This window comes from Heptranchias perlo, chromosome 7, assembly GCF_035084215.1.
Source record: "Heptranchias perlo isolate sHepPer1 chromosome 7, sHepPer1.hap1, whole genome shotgun sequence".
Lineage (NCBI taxonomy): Eukaryota > Metazoa > Chordata > Chondrichthyes > Hexanchiformes > Hexanchidae > Heptranchias > Heptranchias perlo.
This window is the reverse complement of record NC_090331.1, coordinates 18864659-18891350: the sequence shown is the minus strand read 5'-3', so window position 1 is coordinate 18891350 and position 26692 is coordinate 18864659. Positions and strand designations below refer to the sequence as shown.

Here is a 26692-nt window from a genome sequence, read left to right as displayed (position 1 = left end):
AGGCGGTAACAAGGAGGGTAGATGAGGGTAGTGCATTTGATGTAGTCGACATGGATTTTAGCAAGGCTTTTGGCAAGGACCCACATGGCAGACTGGTCAAAAAAGTACAAGCCCATGGGATCCAAGGGAAAATGGCAAGTTGTATCCAAAATTGGCTCATTGGCAAGAAGCAAAGGGTAATGGTCAACGGGTATTTTTGTGACTGGAAGAATGTTTCCAGTGGGATTCCGCAGTGCTCAGTACTAGGTCCCTTGCTTTTTGTGGTTATGTATTAATGATTTGGACTTGAATGTGGGTGGGCATGATGAGGTTTGCAGATGATACAAAAATTGGCCGTGTGGCTGATAGTGAGGAGGAAAGCTGTAGACTGCAGGAAGATATCAATGGACTAGTCAGTTGGGCAGAAAAGTGGCAAATAGAATTCAATCTAGAGAAATGTGAGGTTATGCATTTGGGGAGGGCAAACAAGGCAAGGGAATACACAATAAATGGGAGGATACTGAGATGTGCAGAGGAAGTGAGGGACCTTTTGGAGTGCATGTCCACAGATCCCTGAAGGTAGCAGGACAGGTCGATAAAGTGGTTAAAAAGGCATATGGAATACTTTCCTTTATTAGCTGAGGCATAGAATATAAGAGGGAGGTTACGCTGGAACTGTATAAAACATTGGTTAGGTCACAGCTTGAGTACTGTGTACAGTTCTGGTCACCACATTACAGGAAGGATGTAATTGCACGAGAGAGGGTACAGAGGAGATTTACGAGGATGTTGCCAGGACTGGAGACTATTAGCTATGAGAAAAGATTGGATAGGCTGGGGTTGCTTTCCTTGGAACAGAGGAGGCTGAGGAGTGAGTTAATTGAGATGTACAAAATATGAGGGGCCCAGATACAGTGGATTCGAAGGACCTATTTCCCTTAGCAGAGAGGTCAATAACCAGGGGGCATAGATTTAAAGTGATTGGAAGAAAGATTAGACGGGAGATGACGAAAACATTTTTCACCCAGAGGGTGGTGGGAGTCTGGAACTCATTGCCTGAAAGGGTGGTAGAGGCAGAAACCCTCAACTCATTTAAAAAAAAGTACCTGGACGTCCACCTGAAGTGCCGTAACCTACATGGCTACGGATGAAGTGCTGGAAAGTGGGATTAGGCCGGTGCGGCCACATGGGCTGAACGGCCTCCTTCTGTGCTGTAAATTTTCTATGGTTCTATGATGTGATATCTTTTGAAAATGCCAAAATAATTTTAATAATTTTTTTTCCGTCTGCTCCAAAGGCAGTATTGAAAATGAGATTCATTGGGTTTTACAAAAAGATAATTGAGTTTAAATAGTAATGGTGAATGGTCGCACAGTGAGTTATAACACTGCTGTCTCACTTCAGGGACTTGGGCTTGAATCTATTTGAGACTGATGAGGTAAAAGCTGCCTCCTCTTGACTTTAAGGGTCTTAATGACTTTTGGGAGTCTTGGCCCCATTCTTAGTGATATCATATAAAACTGTCCAATACTTAGCACTAATTGGCACTGCATTCTTCCTCCAAGAGGCTGAGTGGTTAGAGCAAATAATGGAAAGATTACATTGGTACGGCAGTTAGGTGGCCTTCTAATGGTTAATGTATATTGTGATGGTGTAGCCAATGGAAGCTTGATTCCGTTGTACTTGCGAGCGCTTGATGCTGACCTGGGTGCCAAATATGGGAAGTACTCCATTTCCTGGCACTGCCATTGTTCATTTTGACAAAAAGGAAGATTTGAATTTACATAGTGCATTTTCTCAGAAATATCTCAAGTGATTCACATGAGATGAATTAGTTGGAAATGCAATGACTGTTGTTATGTAGGCAAATTTGGCTCCTGTTCACGTGCCACAAGATCCTACAAATAGCAGTATGATAAATTAATTTATTTGAGTTGGTGCTTGAGGGTTGACTAGGATACTTGGAGAACTCCCTTTGAATAGTGGCATTAGTTTGTTAACATTCGTCGGAACCATCGGAGCAGACAAAATGTCTCATTGGAAAGACGATATTTCCAATAAACCAGCACTGTACTAAGTATTGGCCTAGACCTGGAGTTGGGTTTGAACCCATAACCTTCTGACTTGGACAAGAGTTTTACCAAATGAGCCAAGCTGATGTGTCTGACTTTCTAGATGGTGAGGATAATTTGAAAGTTGGATAAAGTTTTTCTTCAATTGGATTGTTCCTTGTTACAATTATTGATTTCTTACATCTGCAACCCATTTGAAATAGCTTGTTAATGAAGTAACTGTGACGCAAATTTAAAGAAGTATGCATCAAAAAGATGTTTGCGATTGAATCTAATTAAGAAAGTTTTAATTGGGTAATGGGATACTAGGGGGGGGGGGGGACAGAAGTTTGATTTTTAAACTGAGCAAAGTCTGAATAACTTCTGCCCTGTTTGGAAATTTCCACCCCTCTTGGTGCTGAATGCTTTTTATAAACATTGAACATGTGCTGAATCAGCTATTTGTCTCATTTGCTTGATGTGGTTCTCAATAACTTGTAACTTGTTTCTGGGTCAATTTCTGATTTAACAGGGGGTGGTAAGATATTGCTTTGGGGTGAGAAACTCAAAAATCATATCAAAACTAGACCAGACGACCAGGGCCCTCAATTGCAGTGAAGAGTTTTATTTGTTATTAATGCTCAATTTAGGATATGCTTGACGTTACAAATAATATTTAGAAATTGTAATTCTTTCGACTTCAACCTAAATGTTGTGTACGTTAGATCTTTGGTATATTTTTGGCAGAAAGAAATTGCCTAGTTTCAGTAGTCTTTTGCACCATATCTTAGTGCAAGAGCAGTTCAGATTTGTGCCACTACAGACATGCATCATTTAATATATAGAAACTGCACCAATGGAATATTTTCCTAACATCTGTCTTGATGCTTGCAGAGCCTCACCGCTTCCATTAATTTTTTGTCATTGGACAATAGTAACTACTGGATCAGTAAAAGTGCGCTGCTGAGAATAGGGTGAGAAAACTGAAATCTGGATGAACTGGAACTTCACTAACTTTCTGTTGTTTATTTTATGCTCTTTAACCTCTGGTTTATGAGACCTTGACCTCATTGCAGTTTAGTATTTCACTTTCTTAGCACCAGCTGTCACAACTGTAATGCAGTAAGGCTAAAAGGGAATGCAGATTTTCAATGAATTCAGGTAATTTGATGAAATCAAATTTACAAGTCAGATTAAGTTAAAGCTATCTTGTGACCACGATGCCCTTTATGACACCTGCATACAGATGTTGTCAGAAGGATTTACTTTAATCTATTGCTGTTATTGGATTGCTGGTTGTGGGTGTCATCATACATTGTTTATCAATTGTATTGTTTAACAATAAAGGTATAGAAAGAAAATGGGGAGTGGGGGGGGTGATGTTTGCCACTGAAGACAATGCAACATGCTTTTTAGAGAAGGTTGGTTCTGGTCTGTAGCCTGCTGCAGTCTCCGGATAAAAGTAAGATACCATCTCTTTAATAGATTTATATTCAAAGTGCAGTATAACCATCAGTACATATTTTAATGAAGCTGAAAATCGACTTAGGTAATGCAAGTACCGGTCGTAAAATTCAAATAAAAATTATTTTTGGAGTGCAGTACATGTTTTTTTTTCAAATTGTCACAGCACCTTTGGTGCACACCATAGCACCAGTCGGCCATGCAAAGAACATAGGGACATAGGAACAGGAGTAGGCCATTCAGCCCCTCGTGCCTGCTCCGCCATTTGATAAGATCATGGCTGATCTGTGATCTAACTCCATATACCTGCCTTTGGCCCATATCCCTTAATACCTTTGGTTGCCAAAAAGCTATCCATCTCAGATTTAAATTTAACAATTGAGCTAGTATCAATTGCCGTTTGCGGAAGAGTTCCAAACTTCTACCACCCTTTGTGTGTAGAAATGTTTTCTAATCTCACTCCTGAAAGGTCTGGCTCTAATTTTTAGACTGTGCTCCCTACTCCTAGAATCCCCAACCAGTGGAAATAGTTTCTCTCTATCCACCCTATCCGTTCCCCTTAATATCTTATAAACTTCGATCAGATCACCCCTTAACCTTCGAAACTCTAGAGAATACAACCCCAATTTGTGTAATCTCTCCTCATAACTTAATCCTTGAAGTCCGGGTATCATTCTAGTAAACCTACGCTGCACTCCCTCCAAGGCCAATATGTCCTTCTGAAGGTGCGGTGCCCAGAACTGCGCTCACTACTCCAGGTGCGGTCTAACCAGGGTTTTGTATATCTGCAGCATAACTTCTGCCCCCTTGTACTCCAGTCCTCTAGATATAAAGGCCAGCATTCCATTGGCCTTATTGATTATTTTCTGCACCTGTTCATGACACTTCAATGATCTATGTACCTGAACCCCATAGTCCCTTTGGACATCCACTGTTTTTAACTTTTTACCATTTAGAAAGTACCCTGTTCTATCCTTTTTTGATCCAAAGTGGATGACCTCACATTTGTCTGCATAGAATTCCATCTGCCACAGTTTTGCCCATTCACCTAATCTATCAATATCCCTTTGTAATTTTATGTTTTCATCTACACTGCTGACAATGCCACCAATCTTTGTGTCATTGGCAAACTATGATATGAGACTTTCTATGCCTTCATCTAAGTCGTTAATAAATATTGTGAATAATTGAGGCCCCAAGACAGATCCCTGTGGGACTCCACTAGTCACATCCTGCCAATGTGAATACTTACCCATTATCCCTACTCTGTCGCCTTTTGTTCAGCCAATTTCCAAACCAAGTCCGTACTTTTCCCTCTATTCCATGGGCGTCTATCTTAGCTAACAGTCTCTTATGTGGGACTTTATCAAATGCCTTCTGGAAGTCCATATAGATAACATCCATTGACATTCCCCTGTCCACTACTTTAGTCACCTCTTCAAAAAAAATTCATTCAGGTTTGTCAGGCACGCCTACTTTTCACAAATCCATGCTGGCTCTCCCTGATTAACTGAAAATTCTCGGTGTTCGGTCACCCTATCCTTAATTATAGACTACAGCAATTTCCCCACAACAGATGTTAGGCTAACTGGTCAATAATTCCCTGGTTTCCCTCTCTCTCCTTTCTTAAAAAGTGGAGTGACGTGCAATTTTCCAATCTAGAGGGACAGTTCCTGAATCTAGAGAACTTTGAAAGATTATAGTTAGGGCATCTGCAATCTGCTCACCTACTTCCTTTAAAACCCAGGGATGGAAACCACCTGGTCCTGGGATTTGTCACTCTTTAGTGCTATTATTTTCTTCATTACTGTTGCTTTACTTATATTAATTTTATCGAGTCCCTGTCCCCGGTTCAATATTAGTTTTCTTGGGATTTCCGGCATGCTATCCTCTTTTTCTACTGTAAATACTGACGCATAGTAATTGTTCAACATGTCCGCCATTTCCCCATTGTCAATGACCAGTATCCCCACTTTCAGTTTTTAAGGGGCCAACACTGCTCCTGACCACCCTCTTTTTCCTAATATAACTATAAAAGTTCTTCATATTGGTTTTGATATCCCTTGCGAGTTTCTTTTCATACTCTCTCTTTTTGTAGCTCTTACTATCTGTTTTGTGACCCTTTGTTGATCTTTGTATCTTTCCCATTCGCCAGGATCTGTGCCATTTTTTGCCTTTTTGTATGCCCTTTCCTTATGTCATATACTGTCCCTTACCTCTTTAGTTGTCCATGGCTGTTTTTTTTGGCAAGTAGAGTTCTTGCCCCTCAGTATCTATCTCGTTAAATGTTTCTTTAAACATTTCCCACTGATCATCAGTCGTTTTACCCATTAACAGATTTGCCCAGTTTACTGTGGACAGTCTCTGTCTCATCCCATTGAAGTCGGCCTTACCCAAGTCTAGAATCTTAGCAGCTGATTCACTTTTTTCCCTTTGAAACACTACATTGAACTCGATCATGTTGTGATCGCTATTGGATAGATGTTCTCGCACAGTTAAGCTGTTAACTAAATCTGGTTCATTACTCATTACTAAATCTAGTATGGCTTGCCCCTTGTTGCCTCTCGGGCATACTGCTGTAGAAAACTATCCCGGACACACTCAGAAGTTCACTTCCTTTCTGACAGTTGCTAGTCTGCTTTCCCCAATCTATGTGAAGGTTAAAGTCCCCCATTAAGACCACTATGCCTTTGTTACACGCTGGTCTAATCTCTGCATTTATACAATCGAGCACTTCAGAGCTGCTGCCAGGGGTCCTATATACAACTTCCACAATAGTCTTCGATCCTTTCCTATTTCTCAATTCAACCCATAAGGTCTCTGTTGGCTGCTTACCTCTCGTTATATCCTCCTTTATCATTGAATTGATTTCATCTCTAATCACTAAGGCTACTCCTCCCCCTCTTCCATTTTCCCTATCTCTCCTGTAGACCTTATAACCTGGTATATTTAGTTCCCAATCCTGACCATCCTGCAGCCATGTCTCAGTAATAGCTATCATGTCAAAACCTCCAATTTGAATTTGAACCTGTAGTTCATTTAATTTATTCCTTATACTCCATGCATTTGTAAATAGAACTCTTAGTTGGGCCACACACCCTAGCCTGTCCTTCAGCTTTGATGCTAGGTTAATCGCCTTACGCCTTCTAGTTTTCACTTTATCTGTAGTGTCTAAAGCACACTTTCTATCTGCTGCTCTGCGCTTTTCCCTTTCACTTGTTCTTGAACAACTGTTTGTACTATTTGTATTGTAAATTTCCCCTGGGTCTTCCCCTCTCTTGCTGCTCTCAACTTTACTCCCTTCTGACTCCCCGCTCAGGTTCCCATCCCCCTGCCACTCTAGTTTAAACCTTCCCCAACAGCACTAGCAAACACCCCCGCATTAATTCCAACTTTGCAGTAGCCTCCCCTCCCCTTTATATCTGTGAATTTTCAAATTCCCACACCAGTTACCCATTATTTCCATTTCCCAGAATGGCTTTGCTATCTGTCGCATGATAATTCATAATGACATAACATAGGAGGAAGAATCCGTGTACATCAGTATGTTGATTAAATATTTCTGCTTCCTTTGCCTATTTTTAATTTTTTAATTCTACAATTCTTTAGATTTTTTCGAAATGGGTATGAGCTACTTGTAAACCATCTATATGAGCACAAAATACAATTTTGGAAAATACAAGAGACACAATGTAACTTTGACACTAGACCCAGTCTTATTTCTGCTGTCAGATACTTGGGTGTTTGGAATTATTAATCACCACGTTTGGTTTAATATAATTGATGCATCTAGGAAATTTGTAAATTCACTTTTTTGTTTAAGTGTAATAAAATAATTGTTTTTATTACATCTGTTAGTATTACAAATGTTAGTTTTAAAAGCCACACAATGTGTCGAGGGGAAAAAACTGAAGGGACTGTCCATCGCTGAAAGTTTGTGTTTAGAAGAAAAACTCAAAAGTATCACACAAAGGATAATTGTAGTTCATTCCTCTTCATTTGAATGCAGATCACAACTCCCTTGTAAATGTACCACATGACACTTGTTTTCTTTCAAGCACACTTCTTAATATTTCCTATGAAGATATTTGTACTTTTTACTATCCAAAACTGTAAAGGGTTTAGTATAAGCTAGGATAATCTTTTGAATGATTATAATAATCAAATGAAAAGCCATGAGTTTTTCTGTCAGAGAAAACCAAACAAGACCTTTAAATCTACTCTGTTAGCACTGTTTAGTGAAGGCTGGGTAATAATTAGTCATTCTGAGTGGGGAAAGTTAATTTAGTCCTTTTAGGAAGATTTAATGATTGTGTATTCAGTTAGAATGCACAAGTGTATTGCATTGTATGCCTGATTGAGCTGGAGGTAATGAAGGCTGCAGTTTTAAAAAAAATGCATTCATTTTCAACCTGACTTCACCCTGTTTGCTATCATTTTTCGATCCTGTCCAGTGTGAGATGTCCCTATACCATGTCATTATAGGGAATGCTTGAGTGATGAATGGGGAAATCCATCTCATTTTGAATCAAAGACTCCTGTATTTTTAATATCTGATGAGAAGTGGTTGATCATGTTAAATTTTGTTTACTGCAACAGCTAGTTGAATTGAAACATACATGTTGTCACCACACTAAAAAGGTGAACGGAAATTTAGAAATCTAATCACGAAAGTCAAGGTAACAGAGCCGTGTAGTGATTTAGGTAAAGATAGGCAGAGTGTGGCAGGAAAGGACAGAGTTTGCCAATAATACTGCATCAGCAAATAAGGTCAAAGCAGGAAAAAATGGTGAAAAGTCAAAATTAAAGGCTCTTTATCTGAATGCATGGAGCATTCGTAACAAAATAGATGAATTAGTTGCAAGAGTAGAGATAAATGAGTTTGATCTAATAGCTATTAAAGAGACATGGTTGCAAAGTAACCAAGGTTGGGAACTAAATATTCCAGGGTACATGACGTTTAGAAAAGGCAGGCAGAATGGAAAGGGAGGGGGTGTAGCCTAATAATAAAGGATGACATAAGGACAGTGGTGAGAAAGGATCTTGGCACAGAAGATCAGGAAGCAGAATCAGTATGGGCAGAAATAAGAAATAACAAGGGGCCGAAAACACTGGTGGGAGCAGTTTATAGGCCCCCTAATAGTAGCAATACCATTGGGCAGAGTATTAATCATGAAATAATAGGAGCGTGTAACAAAGGTAATGCAGTAATCGTGTGAGATTTTAATCTTCATGTAGACTGGGCAAATAAAATTGGCAAAGGTAGTTTGGAGGACAAGTTCATGGAATGCATTCGAGACGGTTTCCTCGAGCAATACGTCATGGAACCAACCAGGGAACAGGCTATTTTAGATCTTGTATTATGTTATGAGACAGGGTTAATTAGTAATCTCACAGTAAGAGACCCTCTGGGGAAGAGTGATCATAATATGATAGAATTTCACATTGAGTTTGAGAGTGATGTACTTAAGTCAGAAACGAGAGTCTTAAACTTAAAGCCAATTACATAGGTATGAAGGGGGGGGGTGGTTGGCTAAGGTAGATTGGGAAACCAAATTAAAGGGTATGACTGTTGAAAAGCAATGACAAACATTTAAAGAAATCTTTTAATATTCTCAACAAATATACATTCCATTGAAAAATAAAAACTCCATGGGAAAAGTGATCCACCCGTGGCTAACTAAAGAAGTTAAGGATGGTATTGGATTAAAAGAGGCCTATAATGTTGCCAAGAAGAGTAGTAAGCCTGAGGATTGGGAGAGTTTTAAAAACCAGCAAAGGATGACCAAAAAATTGATGAGAGAAAATAGAGTATGACAGTAAACTAGCAAGAAATATAAAAACGGATTGTAAGAGCTTCTACAAGTATGTGAAAAGACAGTAGCAAAAGTAAATGTTGGTCCTTTAGAGGCTTAGACAGGAGAAATTGTAATGGGGAATCAGGAAATGGCAGATGAGTTCAACAAATATTTTGTATCTGTCTTCACAGTAGGAAGCACAAAAAGCATACCAGAAAGAGTGGGGAACCAAGGGTCTAATGAGAGTGAGGAACTTAAAGTAATTAATATCAGTAGAGAAAAAGTACTTGAGAAACTAATGGGACTAAAAGCTGATAAATCCCCTGGACCCGATGGCCTACATCCGAGGCTAAAAGAGGTGGCTGCAGAGATAGTGGATGCATTGGTTATGATCTTCCAAAATTCACTAGATTCTAGAACGGTCCCAGCAGATTGAAGGGAAGCAAATGTGACCCCGGTATTCAAGAAAGGAAGGAGGAAGAGAGGAAACGGGGAACTGCAGGTTGGTTAGCCTGACATTGGTCGTCGGGAAAATGCTGGAATCCAATATTAAGGAAGTGGTAACAGGGCACCATATGATTAGGTAAAATCAGCATGGTTTTATGAAAGGGAAATCGTGTTTGACAAATTTATTAGAGTTTTGTGAGGATGTAACTAGCAGGGTAGATAAAGGGGAACCAGTGGATGTCGTATATTTGGATTTTCAAAAGGCATTCGATAAGGTGCCACATAAAAGGTTGTTACGCAAGATAAGGGCTCATGGGGTTGTGGGTAACATATTAGCATGGATGGAGGATTGGTTAGCAGACAGAAAACAGAGGGATAAACAGGTCACTTTCAGGCTGGGTGGCAGTAGGGTGCTGCAAGGATTGTTGCTTGGGCCTGGGCCTCAGCTATTTACAATCTATACTTATGATTTAGATGAAGGGACAGAGTGTAATGTATCCAAGTTTGCTGATGATACAAAGCTAGGTAGGAAAGTAAGCTGTGAGGAGGACAAAGAGTCTGCAAAGGGATATAGACAGGTTAAGTGAGTGGGCAAGAAGGTGGCAGATGGAGTTTAATGTGGGAAAAAGTGAGGTTATTCACTCTGGTAGGAAGAATAGAAAAACAGAATATTTTTAAAATTATGAGAAACTATTAAATGTTGGTGTTCAGTGTAACTTGGGTGTCCTCGTACAAGAAACACAGTTAGCATGCAGGTACAGCAAGCAATTCGGAAGGCAAATGGAATGTTGGCCTTTATTGCAAGGGGGTCAGAGTACAAGAGTAAGGAAGTCTTGCTACAATTGTACAGGGCTTTGATGAGACCACACCTGGAGTACTGTGTACAGTTTTGGTCTCCTTATCTAAAGAAGGATAAAATTGCCTTAAAGGCGGTGTAGCGAAGGTTTACTAGATTAATTTCTGGGATGAGGGGGTTGTCCTATGAGGTGAGGTTGAATTGAATGGGCCTATACTCCAGTTTACAAGATCTAACTGAAACATATAAGATTATGTGGGGGCTTGACAAGGTAGATGCAGAGAGGTTATTTCCCATGGCTGGAGAGTCTAGAACTAGGGGGCATATTTGCAGGTTAAGGGGTCGGCCATTTAAGACAGATGAGGAGGAATTTCTTCATGCATAGGGTTGTGAATCTTTGGAATTCTCTACCCCAGAGAGCTGGAGATGCTGAGTCGTTGAATATATTCCAGGCTGAGAGAGACAGATTTCTGGACTCTAGGGGAATTAAGGGATATGGGGATCGGGCAGGAAAGTGAAGTTGAGGTCGAAGATCAGCCTGATCTGATTGAATGGCGGAGCAAGCTCGAGGGACCATGTGGCCTACTCCTGCTCCAATTTCTTGTGTTCTTACTACTTGATATCCATGGCCTTTCATACTTTACTTTGAAGGAAAAGATTATTTGTATGCAAGTACATTTTGATTGCAAAGCAAATAGAAACCACTTAAAACAGTCTGCTTGCTTTGTCCTGAAAACAATTTTAGATGAAGAGCTTAATAACATGTGCAAGTGGACTTGCTTTTGACATCTTGTTGAATTCAGGAACAATCATTTTAATTGGCTAAACTTTGTTGAATTGTGGAAGGCACCTTTTAGATTTAATGTTTTCCAGGTTGCACTTCAAAAGATAGGAGAGGTATATCTTGGGCAATGTGTTCCCAGTTTGTTAGTTCTTAATCTATCAAGATGGAGGCAGGAGGCTTTGCGGTCTATATGTTTTATATTATGAATCATAAAGTCACCCGGTCGAGATGGTATGCATCCTAGGTACTGAGGGAAGTAAGGAAGGAAATTGCGGAGGCTTTGGCCACAATCTTCCAAACCTCCTTAGATATGGGAGAGGTGCCAGAGGACTGGAGGATTGCAAATGTTGCACCCCTGTTCAAAAAAGGGGGAGAGGGATAAACCTGGATTACAGGTCAATTGGTGGTGGGGAATCTTTTAGAGACAGTAATCCGCGACAAAATTAATTGGCACTTGGAAAAGTATGGGCTAATAAATGAAAGTCCGCACAGATTTGTTAAAGCTAAATCGTGTTAGACTAACTTGATTGAGTTCTTCGATGCGGTAACAGAGAGGGTTGTGCGCTTGATGTGTATAAGGACTTTCAAAAGGCATTTGATAAAGCACCACATAATAGACTTGTTAGCAAAATTAAAGTCCATGGGATTACAAGGATAGTGGCAGCGTGGTTACAAAATTATCTGAGGGATGGAAAGCAGGGAGTAGTGGTGAATGGTTGTTTTTCAAACTGGAGGGAAGTTTACAGTGGTGTTCCCCAGGGTTCAGTATTAGGACCGCTGCCCTTTGACATATATGTTAATGACCTGGACTTGGGTATACAGACTATAATTTCAAAGTTTGCAGATAACACGAAACTTGGAAATGTACTAAACAATGATAGTAACAGACTTCAGAAGAACATAGGCTGGTGAAATGGACAGATATATGGCAGATGAAATTTAACGCAGAGAAGTGTGAAGTGATACATTTTGGTAGGAAGAATGAGGAGAGGCAATATAAACTAAATGGTGCAATTAGAGAGAGCAGGAACAGACACACCTGGGGGTGTATGTACACAAATCTTTGAAGGTTGTAGGACAAGTTGAGAAGGCTATTTTAAAAAAAAAACATATGGGATCCTTGGCTTTATTAATAGATTGTAAACAATTTTACAACACCAAGTTATAGTCCAGCAATTTTATTTTAAATTCACAAGCTTTCGGAGGCTTTCTCCTTCGTCAGGTGAACATGACGAAGGAGAAAGCCTCCGAAAGCTTGTGAATTTAAAATAAAATTGCTGGACTATAACTTGGTGTTGTAAAATTGTTTACAATTGTCAACCCCAGTCCATCACCGGCATCTCCACATCTTTATTAATAGAGGCATAGAGTACAAAAGCAAGGAAGTTATGCTACACCTTTATAAAACACTGGTTAGGCCTCAGCTGGAGTATTGTGTTCAGTTCTGGGCACCACACTTTAGGAAGAATGTCAAGGCTTTAGAGAGGGTGCAGAAGAGATTTACAAGCATAGTACCAGCAATGAGGGACTTTGGTTATGTGGAGAGACTAGAGAAGCTGGGGTTGTTCTCCTTTAGAGCAGAGAAGTTAAGGGAGATTTGATAGAGGTGTTCAAAATCATGAACGGTTCTATAGTGAATAAGGAGAAACTGTTTCCGGGGCAGAAGGGTTGGTAACCAGAGAACATAGATTTAAGGTGATTGGCAAAAAAAAAAGGCGCCATGAGGAAACATTTTTTTATGCTGAGTGTTATGAGCTGGAATGCACTGCCTGAAAGGGTGGTGGAAACAGATTCAATAGTAACTTTTAAAAGGGAATTGGATAAATACTTGATGGGAAAAAATTTACAGGGCTACGGGGAAAGAGCAGGGGAAAGAACCGGCACAGACACAGTGAGCCAAATGGCCTCCTTCTGGCTGTACCATGATACTATGATAATGCTGGCCCAGGTTTAGTGTTACTGAATTTTAACCAAACATACTGTCTTTTATTAACTTTTGTTTATCTGAGGAGGTGTAAGTTAAATGTTCTATAATCAAATGCAATCCAATGTATTGATTTTCTTCTACTGTATACTTTTTATTTTTAATGAATCTGATTTGTTATTTTATAGCCCAAGTCACTGGTCTAATAGTATTTTTGTGTCCTCTGGGTCTTCAGAGAGCAGACAAGGAGGTTTTGTGTCAATTTAGGAGGCTAATTGCAGTAACAAGGATTTCCTGTTTAGCCTCTGGGCATTGCTACATTATTGTGTGTTTAAAGTAATTCCCTGGCACGTAATGAGCAAAGGCTTGCTTGCAGGAGTGGTATTTGGTGCTTTAATATGAGAACAATATCTGATTAAGTGATAAAAATGTAGCTACCTGATAAAGATGTGATGTAAATTAAGTCAATTTTTACTGGGGTTTATTCCCTAAATGTATTACAAAGTTAGCAACGATCAGCTAAAGGTGCTTGTGACTGGACCCGTTGTAGTTCAGTGTTGAAATCTCTTCTCTGGATGATTGCTTTCATGCCATTGCAGCAACTGCGCCCAGTACTCCCTGATTAGGATTGATCCTGTTACCAAGCACCTCCCACCCGAATGTCCAGAACTGTACAGCTAAGCATGACCCTCATTGCATCTACCTGTATTATAGCATGTACTCTATTAATCCACATCCCAGTGTGTGAACTTGTACAAAATTTTAAAAACATTCTAGATTTGACAAATATTTGCAACATCATTTGTTACTATTTATCAACCCTGCATATAATGCACCAGCTTGCCAAGCTAAATATTTGCCATTTGTGGATGTTTGTTGCATGTTGAGTAACCCTGAGGAAACAATTAAATCACCTTCCATGGTGCTATTGGTCAGTCACTCGGTTTAAACCGGGCAAAAAAAAAATCAGCAGTTATCTGTTTAATTTGTCAATATTTTTATTTTTTTATATTATTTGGAACTGGTTAAGAAAGGAAAAAATTTGCAGGGCTGCAGGGAAAGGGCGGGAGAGTGGGACTAGCTGGATTGCTCTTGCATAGAGCCGGCATGGACTCGATGGGCCGAATGACCAACTTCCTTTCTGTAACCTTTCTATGATTCTATTTAATTATATGATTAGTATAAATCTAAAACTATTTTCAAGTAAAGATATAAGCTGTGGCTCCATGCTGAGTGTGGGTTGCATCTCCATGAACTGCCCATCATATTTGTCATTGCTCTGAAGAGGTAATGTTTTCACAGCAACAGGCAACCCATTAAAAATCATCTAAACTATCTTTTTCTCTATTTGCAGTTGGTAACTTGCACATGTTGTTCATCTCCTGTTTTGTTTGGACCAACTTTAATTCTGATTGGCTGGAATTGGTTCAGCCTCTCTGGAAAGTTTTTCTGTCTAGATTAAGGTTGGGTGTACTGCAAAATATTGTTTTTGTGCACAGTCAGGAAGTGGAAGGTAATGGCAATGGGTCCAGTCCAGATTGAAATCTCCCAATTTGCATTATACTCCTTGCATAATATTGCAAGTGGGTAATCCATTTGTTATAGGGTCGTAGGCATTACCATAGAGTTACACTGGCTCAAATCGGGACATTTCAATGTTATAAGCAAGGAGTTGTTTAAACTCTGGTACATAGCAAAAGGTTCAGCACTTGAACAGATATTCTGCCTTGATTTGTTGAAAACAGAAGTTGATTTTTAACTGTAATGGTAATATCTTTGAAGCTGATAAATTGGCTGTCAAGTCCAGGAAAACTGGTAATGGGGCTTTCTTGCGTCAAGAAAGTTGTAGAGATAATTATGTTTTTAAATTGCACTTGACTAAACAATAATGAATGTGTTGTGAAATAGAGGGCAGACTGTCTCCTGACCTCAAACCCACAGCCTGATTTTTTTTCAAAAAATATACTTTATTCACAAAATTTGCAGCAATACATACAATACAGTTGTCATATCACATTCCAAAAGTACACAATACAGATTATACAATTTGCAGGTTACATCAAGTACAGTTCAATGAACACATTGGACATAATTACAGTTCATGACACTCTCGGGTGCCTCATTGCAATACACTCAATACACATTTTTGATAACAGGTACGTTACAGATTCTTTACAGGTTCATTACAGAATCATTACAGTTACATTACATCAATTAAAATTTTACATTCTGCCCGAGGGGATTTTTACCTGATTGCAGCCCCTCGGTATACAATGGCGGGAAGGCTCTAAATGGTTGCCTTTCCCCACAGAGCCTTTGCGGCGGCCGCACCCATCCTCAGTGCGTCCCTCAGCACGTTGTCCTGGACCTTGGAATGTGCCAGTCTGCAACACTCGGTCGAGGACAGCTCCTTGTACTGGAAGACCAGCAAGTTTCTGGCAGACCAAAGGACGTCTTTCACCGAGTTGATGGTCTTCCAGCAGCAGCTGATGTCCGTCTCAGTGTGCGTCCCTGGGAACAGCCCATAGAGCACAGAATCCTGTGTTATGGAACTGCTCGGGATGAACCTGGACAGATACCACTGCATCTCTCTCCAGACCTTCTTTGCAAAGGCACATTCCAGAAGGAGATGGGTGACGGTCTCGTCTCCACCGCAGCCTCCTCTGGGACAGCGTGCGGTGGCGCTGAGTCCGGGAGTGCATGAAGGATCTGACGGGAAGGGCCCTTCTCACCACCAGCCAAGCTGGGTCTTGGTGCTTGTTTGAAAGCTCTGGCGATGAGGCGTTCTGCCAAATGACATTGACAGTCTGCTCGGGGAACCAACCGACAGGATCCACCATCTCCTTTTCCCGCAGGGCCTCGAGGACGTTACGTGCGGACCACTTGCTGATCGCCTTGTGGTCAAAGGTGTTTTTCTGCACAAGCTTTTCGACGAAGGACAGGTGGGGCGGAACGGTCCAACTGGACGGAGCGTTCCGTGGCAGCGTGGCCAGGCCCATCCTTCTCAACACCGGGGACAGGTAGAACCTCAGCACGTAGTGACACTTTGTGTTTGCGTACCGAGGGTCTACGCACAGCTTGATGCAGCTGCACACAAAGGTGGCCATCAGGATGAGGGCCACGTTGGGCACGCCTTTCCCCCCTTTCTCTGGAGATTTGTGCATCGTGACCCTGCGGACACGGTCCATTTTTGATCTCCAGACAAAGTGGAAGATGACTCGTGTGACTGTGGCGGTGCAGGAGCGAGGTATGGGCCAGACCTGCGCCACATACAGCAACACCGAGAGCACCTCGCACCTGATGACCAGGTTCTTGCCCATGATCGAGAGGGATCGTCGATCCCACAGTCCCAGTTTCTGCTTAACCTTGGAAATACGTACCCACAGCCTGATGAAGTTCTATTATGATCTTCACATGTAGGGTGCACAGGAATTTGTAGGTTAGCCAAGCCCAAGTAAATGGGCATGCTAAACCAACACTGTAAAGCTCCATCTGCCTAGATGGTAATTACTTTTCATGTTCTACTGAATTGAAAAGCAGTGATGCATGTGTTTGCATATGACACTAACGTTAATTTTCTATTGATTCGCCTCTCCCATTTTTGACCCGTTAACTTTCCTCAACAGAAAACGGGACTAGAGTCAACTATTTGCATAAAGGCAACATCTAGGACAGTGTGCCACTTGGTATCGTCTTCCTTGCAAATGTAACATAAATGCGATGTTGCATCTTCTGCAGACAAAATGTGTTTCATTTTCCCAAGCACTAGCCAGTATATTTAATGTATTCAGATAAAGTACCATTGAAGTGGAGTTCTTGCTTTGTTCTAGTGGCTGTAGTAATTGCTCAAGTTGATGCATTACATTAATTCACTCACTCATAATTGCTCAATGAGTGATTATCTTTTGAATGCTGAAAAAGCAATGCAGAGTTCAAAGCTGCAGCACTGCCTATAACCACATTCTTTCAGCAGAATAATTGAGATATGAAGCTTTGCTGTTGATCTTCCATGTAGACATATTGAGTTGATGGAGGATGTTGGTTGAGGTGCAGCTGTAGTAGCACTTGTATTCCTTGAATCAATATAGAGATCTACAGTATGTGCTGACAGTTCTCGTCGGTTTCTCCTAGCTATGATCTTATGAAGGACTGACAGCCTGGCTACATCTCTGCACATTTGTAGAGGCCCGATTGTGGCATAGACTGATCCACTGTCAATCGAGTCTGCATTGTTGTACTGAGTCCACGGGAAAGAGCAGCTTGGCAAACAAGGTTATAATTAATTACTGGGCTTTGTAGGATGATAAAGCTGCCAGAGCTGACCAGTGGGACAACAGGATCAAGACTATGTTCACAATATTTAGGAAGGCAAAAATTATGTTCTCTCCATATGCCCTAGGTTTTGCCTCATAGCTGAGTCTGATTTCATAATCAAGAAATCAAATGTAGCTTGAATGGCAGGGAAAAGGAAAATTAATCAGTGTTTAAACTGGCCACAGTTGATATGACGCTTTAACATGATGTTCGTGCCTCCTCACTCCAGCTTTAGAAACTATCCAATTTATATGCAAGACTGAGAACTTAAAGCTACTGTACCTTTTTGAATAAAATTTAAATGGCTTCAGGGGTTTGGATAATTGAATTGCTTATTATAATAACCCAATAGAAGATAAGTAGGAAATGGGGAAAATACATTTTTTGTTTAAAGTGTTTACACTGCAGTATATAAGGAGCTTAGTAAATCAAATGTTTAATTGCTAACTAGTTTCTAAAAGAAAGAACTTGAAAGAACTTGCATTTATACAGTGCCTTTCAAGACCTCAGGGTGTCCAAAAGTGCTTTACAACCAATGAAGTACTTTTTAAAGTGTAGTCACTTGTAATGTAAGAAACACTGCAGCCAATTTACACACAGCAAGGTCCCACAAATAGCAATGAGATAAATCAAAGTTAAACTAAGCTTGTGAGCTCCCCAAGGGTGAGGCACATACATTTTCACACATGCTGTATAGGTTTCCAGTTTTAGCATTATGTGGGAAGTAGGTGGGTACAGGATAGCTATTTTAAACATGATTGGCTAGAAACTATGTGCTTCCAATCTGCCTCAATCCACTACAGTACAGGGTCACCATATTCTTTTAGTCTATCCTGCATCTATTTTTATTTTACACCATGCCATCGATGAGATGCAGAAATCTGTTTATAGATACAAGGTAAACTGTTGGACAAAGGGCATATTGATGTTCTAAGATGCAACTGGGTGGGAAAGAGCATCCATCCTATCCATAGCCTACTAAAATCCAAATGAGCAGTCCTGGCAGTATAGCAGGAATGTTAGAAATAATTTTTAAAAATGTATATTTTTGAAATACTGCTGCTAGAACTTCAATTGTACCTGTCAGTTGCCTTGTGTTAATTGGGAAGACCTGACATTAGATAATTTGTACCTAGGATGAGAAACAGCCCTTTTTTTGGTCTGATCTCATCTGTGTACTAGCCCCCTCTCCATCCACTCCTTGGAGAGTTAAAAAGCAGTGACCTCCCGCTTTGGGCAGGAGTCTACCGGAATGGACGATTGATCTCCTGAGCGCTGCTGCTGGTCACTCAGGAGAAATGGTCCTTGTTAGTGCATGCATAGTACCCTGGCTGTCGTGGCCAAACAGTGTTGTCTGAATCCTGCTAGTTCCCCTGCTATTTGGAAAAAACACTTCCTTACCGGTTGTGCGGATGACTGCATCGGGGCTAACGAAAATCGCCTGGAAACTCCGAGTCCTGAAAGAGCAACACAAATGGAGGGAAGGAGAGAGAGAGAGAGAGAGAAAAACACAAACTGGGGAGGGAGGGAGAGAGTGGAACACAAACTGGAGGGAGGGAGAGTTCATGTCGGTCTGTAATGTGTGCTGTTTAATGTGTTTTATTACGGGAGTCAGGCAGCTTTGGTGCAGCTCTGAGGCAAATTTATTTTTTATATTCGTTCATGGGATGTGGGCGTCGCTGGCGAGGCCGGCATTTATTGCCCATCCCTAATTGCCCTTGAGAAGGTGGTGGTGAGCCGCCTTCTTGAACCGCTGCAGTCCGTGTGGTGAAGGTTTTCCCATAGTGCTGTTAGGAAGGGAGTTCCAGGATTTTGACCCAGCGACAATGAAGGAACGGCGATATGTTTCCAAGTCGGGATGGTGTGTGACTTGGAGGGGAACGTGCAGGTGGTGTTGTTCCCATGCGCCTGCTGCTCTTGTCCTTCTAGGCGGTAGAGGTCGCGGGTTTGTGAGGTGCTGTCGAAGAAGCCTTGGCGAGTTGCTGCAGTGCATCCTGTGGATGGTACACACTGCAGCCACTGTGCGCTGGTGGTGAAGGGAGTGAATGTTTAGGGTGGTGGATGGGGTGCCAATCAAGCGGGCTGCTTTGTCCTGGATGGTGTCGAGCTTCTTGAATGTTGTTGGAGCTGCACTCATCCAGGCAAGTGGAGAGTATTCCATCACACTCCTGACTTGTGCCTCGTAGATGGTGGAAAGGCTTTGAGGAGTCAGGACGTGAGTCACTCGCCGCAGAACACCCAGCCTCTGACCTGCTCTCGTAGCCGCAGTATTTATATGGCTGGTCCAGTTAAGTTTCTGGTCAGTGGTGACCCCCCAGGATGTTGATGGTGGGGGATTCGGCGATGGTAATGCCATTGATTGTCAAATGGAGGTGGTTAGACTCTCTTGTTGGAGATGGTCATTGCCCGGCACTTGTCTGGCGCGAATGTTACTTGCCACTTACGAGCCCAAGCCTGGATGTTGTCCAGGTCTTGCTGCATGCGGGCTCGGACTGCTTCATTATTTGAGGGGTTGCGAATGGAACTGAACACTGTGCAATCATCAGCGAGCGTCCCCATCTCTGACCTTATGATGGAGGGAAGGTAATTGATGAAGCAGCTGAAGATGGTTGGGCCTAGGACAAATACATTTGTTCCAAACAGTGGGCAAATGTCACATGATCAAGCCGGAGTTTGCAACCCTACCCAGGATGCCCCAAACCCATGAGTTATTTTCCAGAATAATTGGTCATGCTTAAATGCCATGATCAGTTTGTTTTCCAGAAATCCATCTAATATCGTGAAGTAATGTTAAGTGTTAGTCTTCAGAACCACTTCTGGAATCCTGTTTCACAGTGCAAGTGATGAAAGCAGATCCGTGTGGTGATAAAAGCAGCACCGCATATGAAACTCCCAAGTCAATAAAATGGTCGGTTTGGTGCGAAAGAAATCTTCACTCCTGCACCAAGCACCGACCTGAATTTCACCTTTTTAACGTATTGTAGGTTGAGGGATAAGATCTCAATTTTAATTCTAGCACAGACAAAAAGAATTGTGCAAAATTTTTTTAAAAATGAAACTGCGTGTTCCAGAAAGAATTAATTCAAATGTACAGAGTGAAAAGATACTTCATGACCCTTGACATTATTCCTTAAGAGTAGCATAAGGGAACTGAATAATAATTGAGAGTTCATCTCCAGTATGAGTAATACATTTCATTCAATAGAGATGATGGGACATATTTAATAAGCTGATAGTCCAGTTGTAATATTTTTATTACTAAAGTTTTTCTTTCCAAATCTACATTCTTATACCATGAATTAGTGCCATTCAACTTTTTTTCTTCATTTAGAAATTAATATCAATATTTTTTCATGAAGGTAGAGCAGCACTTGACAGTGTAGAGTTGGTGCTCTTGTGGCTCCTGTACTTGCTGAATTCAGGAATCTTTCCCATTGTTCCAAAGTGCCATTTCAATGTGTAAAATGATCATTTACAGATCTTGAAGATCATTTATCTCTTTTTATATGTTTATGGTGCATTGTTTTTCTTTAAACAGGTTGAATGTAATTTTTGCAAAATTTGACGAGGTTCAGAAATCTGGAAATATGCTGTCTTCGGCAGCTGGTGAGTAATCTGGGCTCTTATTTTCTAGCTGATTTTTTAAAACATTGAAGATAATAAAAGAATCCTGACAAGCTAACGGGTGACAGACTTGACTCTCTTTTCCTTATGCATTAATCTGGAATTTGTTTTAGCACTGGAGGCAATTCTGAATTCAAATGTACAGGTTTTTGTTTTAACAGCTGGGAAAAGGTTTTGACATTTTTGTGCTTACTTGATTGGACAGGTCAAGGCTTAACCTAATTTTATATTTTTGGAAAATAGTCACGGGTGTTTTTTTTAAAAAAAGCAGTCAACTGTCGCTGTTCAAAAGCTGTGATGCAGGGTGGAAAGAAAAAATATGTACTGTGAATTATACAGAGATATATTCATTTCTTTTTGATTTTAAAAAAATGACTACCATTTCCTGGTTTGATGTGAATGATTACAGGCTAATGTGAAGCTGTTAGACATTTGAGAAAAGTAGTTGTTCAGTTCTAATTCATCATAGCATTTTATATTTTCTGTCAATACTGATGCTGTTTTAGAGTTGCATGTTTTAAATGTTTGATGTCACACCTTTTAATGCTTGCTATTGTGTTCTTCTGTTATGTCAGAGCAAAATTTAATTTATTTTCTTACTACTTTATGCACAAGAATGAGGCATCTGAATGATGCAACATTTTAAAAAATTTGTTCTTGGGATTTGGATGATGGCTGCAAAACCGTATTTATTGGCCATTCCTACATGTACTGAGGGCATCAGGAGTCGTGTGTAGTGTGGGATTGGAGTCACGTTAAGCTAAGCAGGATAGGGGGTGGTAAGTTCCCTTCTCTGAATGCTAAGCAATACTAGTTAATGAATTTTGGTCAACCAAATTCTGCTTTCTAGTTGGACCTCCCATGGCATTTCTGAGGATACCTGGTTTTATAACAATAGGGGTGTTATCAACAATGTGTTATAGGAAGTAAGTGTGACGCATGCTATACACCAGACTTTCAATATGTTATACTAGTAGGTTGCCAGTGACTTTGATCATGGTGAGTAGCTTTGCCCTGTGATTTTTTTTTTTGTTTTGTGTGAATTTGTGACTGTGATTTCTGTGTCTTTTTCTTGTCCCCAGAGCTGTCTGTCACATGATGTGCTTCTTTCTCACCATGTCTGTGCCCGTTGCTGAGCTCTGTGTTTTACTCTGCTGATGTCTATATGGTTTTAGATGTTTGTGACTCTGATATCTGTGTGAGTGATCTTGTGATTTATCCTATATTTTTGAGTGTTGTGTTTGTGCTATTGACTTTTCTCACTCATTGTCTTGCTTTCTTTGTCCACTATTCCATTTCTGTACTTTCAAGTTTGGATGTCGTACTAATGCCTTGATATTCTGCAGTGAATTTTGTATGTGTGTCCTGATCTTTGTTTCCAATATATCTATCTCTGCTGTGTGTGTGTGTGTGTGTGACCGATTTTTCTCTGTCTTACTTGATTTGTGTAAGGAATCTTACAACACCAGGTTATAGTCCAACAGTTTTATTTGAAAATCACAAGCTTTCGGAGGCTTTCTCCTTTATCAGGTGAGTGACGAAGGAGAAAGCCTCCGAAAGCTTGTGATTTTCAAATAAAACTGTTGGACTATAACCTGGTGGTGTAAGATTCCTTACATTTGTCCACCCCAGTCCATCACCGGCATCTCCACATCATACTTGATTTGTCAGTGTTCGGTGTTTTTTCTTTGTCTCCCAGTGTGTTTTTGTTAATCCAGTGTTTCATTGATTTCTGCACTTAAACTGTTATGCTGCATTGGATTTTGATGGGGATGAGGGTTGACGGAAAAATAGGGTAGGCCGCAAATGATGAGGGGAGAAAATGTCGGAGCAGAGAAAGGAAAGGTGCAACAAATGGCCTGAGGGAGAAAGTGAAATGGAGCGGAGGAAGAGAGCTGAAAAGCTGAATGGCCAAAAAAAAATTAAATGGCAGGCAGGAGTGATAGAACTACGGGACTGTGGGAGACTTTTGCAGTGGCGGGAAAGCCAGGCCAGGCGCGGAGCGGGAGAGGAGGGACAAAGAAAAGCTGCAGAGAAATTCGGGGAGAGTTGATGGGTGAGAAGAGGAGATTAATGGTGGGGAGAAGAGCTGGAGCAGACAGAGTTGGGTAGCGTCAGGGATGGAAGGTTGGAGCCAGGAACACACAGGTGGGGGAAAAGTCAAAGGGAGTCGCTCACAATTGCAATGAATTAAATGCAATCAATTAGTGAATATAAAATTAAAAGAATAAAAATCACATCTTGGAAGCAGTTCGAGCAGGCTCTGGGTTTGTAGGTAAAGGCAGCTTGGAAATGCAAGGTGAGAGAAGGTGGCACCGCCATCTGCTGTGAAAAAGGTCAGTGTTGGCCATTAAAAGTAATGGACAAATGTAAGGAATCTTACAATACCAGGTAATAGTCCAACAGTTTTATTTGAAAATCACAAGCTTTCGGAGGCTTCCTCCTTCGTCAGGTGAGTGTGATTTTCAAATAAAACTGTTGGACTATAACCTGGTGTTGTAAGATTCCTTACATTTGTCCACCCCAGTCCATCACCGGCATCTCCATATCATTAAAAGTAATAGAAGCAGTTGTTAGTAACTGTTGCAAGGCAAGTATTTTAATGCACTAGTTGATCCTGTGGTGTGGCACAAGGGACAACAGTACCAAGTGTAGCTTGCAGGAGAAGGGGATTCTTGGACCAGGGCATGCAGATGGAATTCAGTTCCCATTATAAAGCCATGCATTCAGTTCTTATAAATTATAATGGAATATATAAAAATATGTCCACATTTATTATGGAAACTGCCATTTAAAAAAAAAATTGTCGTCAAGCAGTGGGTGATGGTGGCAAGGCTGTATTTATTGACCATCCTTATATGTCTATGAAGGTGCTAGTGGGCCTTTACAAGAACTACAGCAGTTCAAAGAAGTGGCGCTTCCATAATGTTTTTAGGTAGGCAATTCCAGGACATAGTGATGACACCGGAACGCCATTATAGATCCAAAATAGGATTTTTTTTTTTATGTGGCTTGAGCGGAAGCTGTGAGGTGATGATGCTTCCATGACATTGCTGCTTGTCTTTGTTTGGGACTTAGTCATGGGACTAGAATATAAGCTTGGAAAGTTGCTGCAGTACTCGAGTGGGCGCACATATTGTAGACACATTGGGGCCGATTTTCGGATGGCAGAGTGGGTGCATTGGGGCGGGGGGACTTCTAAAATCATGCAAATCTGGAGCGGGTTCGGAGCTTGGCTCCAACCCGCTGACTTCCGGGTTCCCCAGTGACTCGTTCGGGTGCGAGCGCGCCTCCTGAATGCGGGAGTCCCACTGGCAATTAAAGCCGGCGGGATGATAATTTACATACTTTTACACATAGTTAAAGTACTTGAGATACCTGATTGAGTAGACATTTTGGCAGGGGTGCAATTTTGAACGATCCTCAGCGTGTTTCCTGTGCTGTGGGAAATACTCCCTGTTGCAACAGATGTGTTTCAGCCAGTGGAAGATGCAAATGATTATTTGACAGGTGGGGAGAAAACGTCATTTATTGCAGCAGGGCACTGTCACTTCAGACAAAATTTTGGCTGCAAGACGTTTTGTTTTTCCACTCAAAATTCTGCTGTGCAAACATATTTACCTACTTTGCGGACCCCCTCAAACTCTCACCGTCAGGATCGGGGGGTGCCATAGCTGCATTCATCACTTCATCCGAGGACGAGCAATATCACCAGCCTCGCCAGGCACGGTGTCCCCCTCCACCACGTGGAGCTCCACAACACAGTGCTACGCCACGGACACCTGCACAAAAGCACGGAGGGCAACAACAGAGAGATCAATGTCGCAGGAGGCACTACCCTCGCAACAGGGTCTACAGACTGAGGCTCAGCTTCCTGGACCTCTCTGAAGAGCAGTGCATATGGAGGCTCAGAGTCAGTTGCCAGGTAGTTACAGACATCTGCAGCCTCCTTTATGCTGCGATGCTCCTGAATGGGCTGAGCAGCTTCTCGTTACCTGTCACTGTCAAAGTCACCACTGCCCTCGACATTTTCGCCTCCGGTTCATTCCAGGGTGCTACCGGGGACATCGCTGGGGTGTCTCAGTTGTCTGCACACAAGTGCATAAGGCAGGTCACCGACTGCATGTTTGGCAAGGCCTCGCACTACATCAACTTCCCTATGTACGACCTCAGCCAGACGGAGAGGGCAGTGGGATTCCACGCTGTGGCTGGTTTCCCACAGGTGCAGGGTGTAATAGATTGCACCCATATCGCAATACAAGCACCTCCATACAAGCCAGGACTGTTCATCAACAGGAAGGGCTATCACTCCATCAACACTCAGCTCGTTCGTGACCACCACAAGAGATTCCTTCACATGTGCGCCAGATACCCTGGCAGCTGCCACTTCATCCTCTGGGAATCCAACATCCCGCCCCTCTTGCATGCACTGAACACCCGCAAGGGTTGGCTTCTCGGGGACAAGGGACACCCCCTGCACACGTGGCTCATGACACCTCTGAGGAACCCCACCACCGAGCCACATCGCTATCAGGTCTACAATTGAGCAGGCTATAGGGCTGCTCAAGATGCACTTCAGGTGTCTTGATCGTTCTGGGAGAGCGCTTCAATACGCGCCACACAGAGTGGGACGCATTATAGTCGTGTGTTGTGCCCTGCACAACAGAGAGGGGTGCCACTTGACGAGGCCCCAATCCGCTGTGCAGGATTCGGATGCCAAACCCAGAAGCCACATTAAGTAGCTTCAATTTACCCGTGATTGCGTGGGGAACTGACAGATTTTATTGGGCGGGTTACCCACGCGCCCAATCTCTTTCCCCCCCCCCCCCCCCCACACCGGCTGCCTTCCTGCTAATATTGGGGTCATTGTGTCTCTGGTGGAGGGAGTGGCTATCGAGTTCAGTGGCAAGGATGCCAATTAAGCAGACTGATTTGTCCTGTATAGCGTCAACTTTCTTGAGTGTTGCATCTGCACCCATCCAATCAAGTGGTGTGTATTCCATCACATGTCTGACGTGAGCCTTTGTGATGGCAGGGCATTGAGGGGTCAGGAGATACCTCGTTTCTGCCCTGCTGATAACGACACATGACTGGTCCAGTTCAGCTTCAGGTCAGTGTTGACCCACAGGATGTTGCTCTTGGGGAACACTCGCAAGAGGGTGTAACTACAGCATGAAGTGTTTACATGATGGCCTTTGTAAACTTGTAATGCTGTAATTAAACTTTCCTGCCAGTGGTGTTGGAGAATATGGTCTCTGCTGTATTTGTGTCGCTGTTTTTCCTGTCTCTCTCGTTTCCCTCTCCGTAGCTTTTTTTTCCTTCTCTTTCTTTTCTGTTTTTCTTTCCTTTTGGGTGGGAGGTGGTGGATGGCAGTGTGATGGTGGGGAAAAGAGCCATCAGCGGCTGCAAGCTGCATTGGGGTGGAAATTGCAGGAAAAATGCAGCCCCTCTTCCAATCACTTATGTTTCCCTTCATCTTCCCATTGCCTCCTCCCCTTCCAACCAGCTCTT

General features: G+C 41.8%; 1 protein-coding gene across 1 annotated transcript in view; it reads left to right on the top strand.

The window, feature by feature from the left end:
* clasp1a (cytoplasmic linker associated protein 1a) overlaps window positions 1–26692 on the top strand; it is a 335495-nt gene that overhangs the window by 79909 nt on the left and 228894 nt on the right. Inside the window, exon 8 of the mRNA XM_067987125.1 lies at window positions 21096–21163. Coding sequence (XP_067843226.1) covers window positions 21096–21163 — 68 coding nt within the window. The remainder of the gene's footprint in view (window positions 1–21095; window positions 21164–26692) is intronic.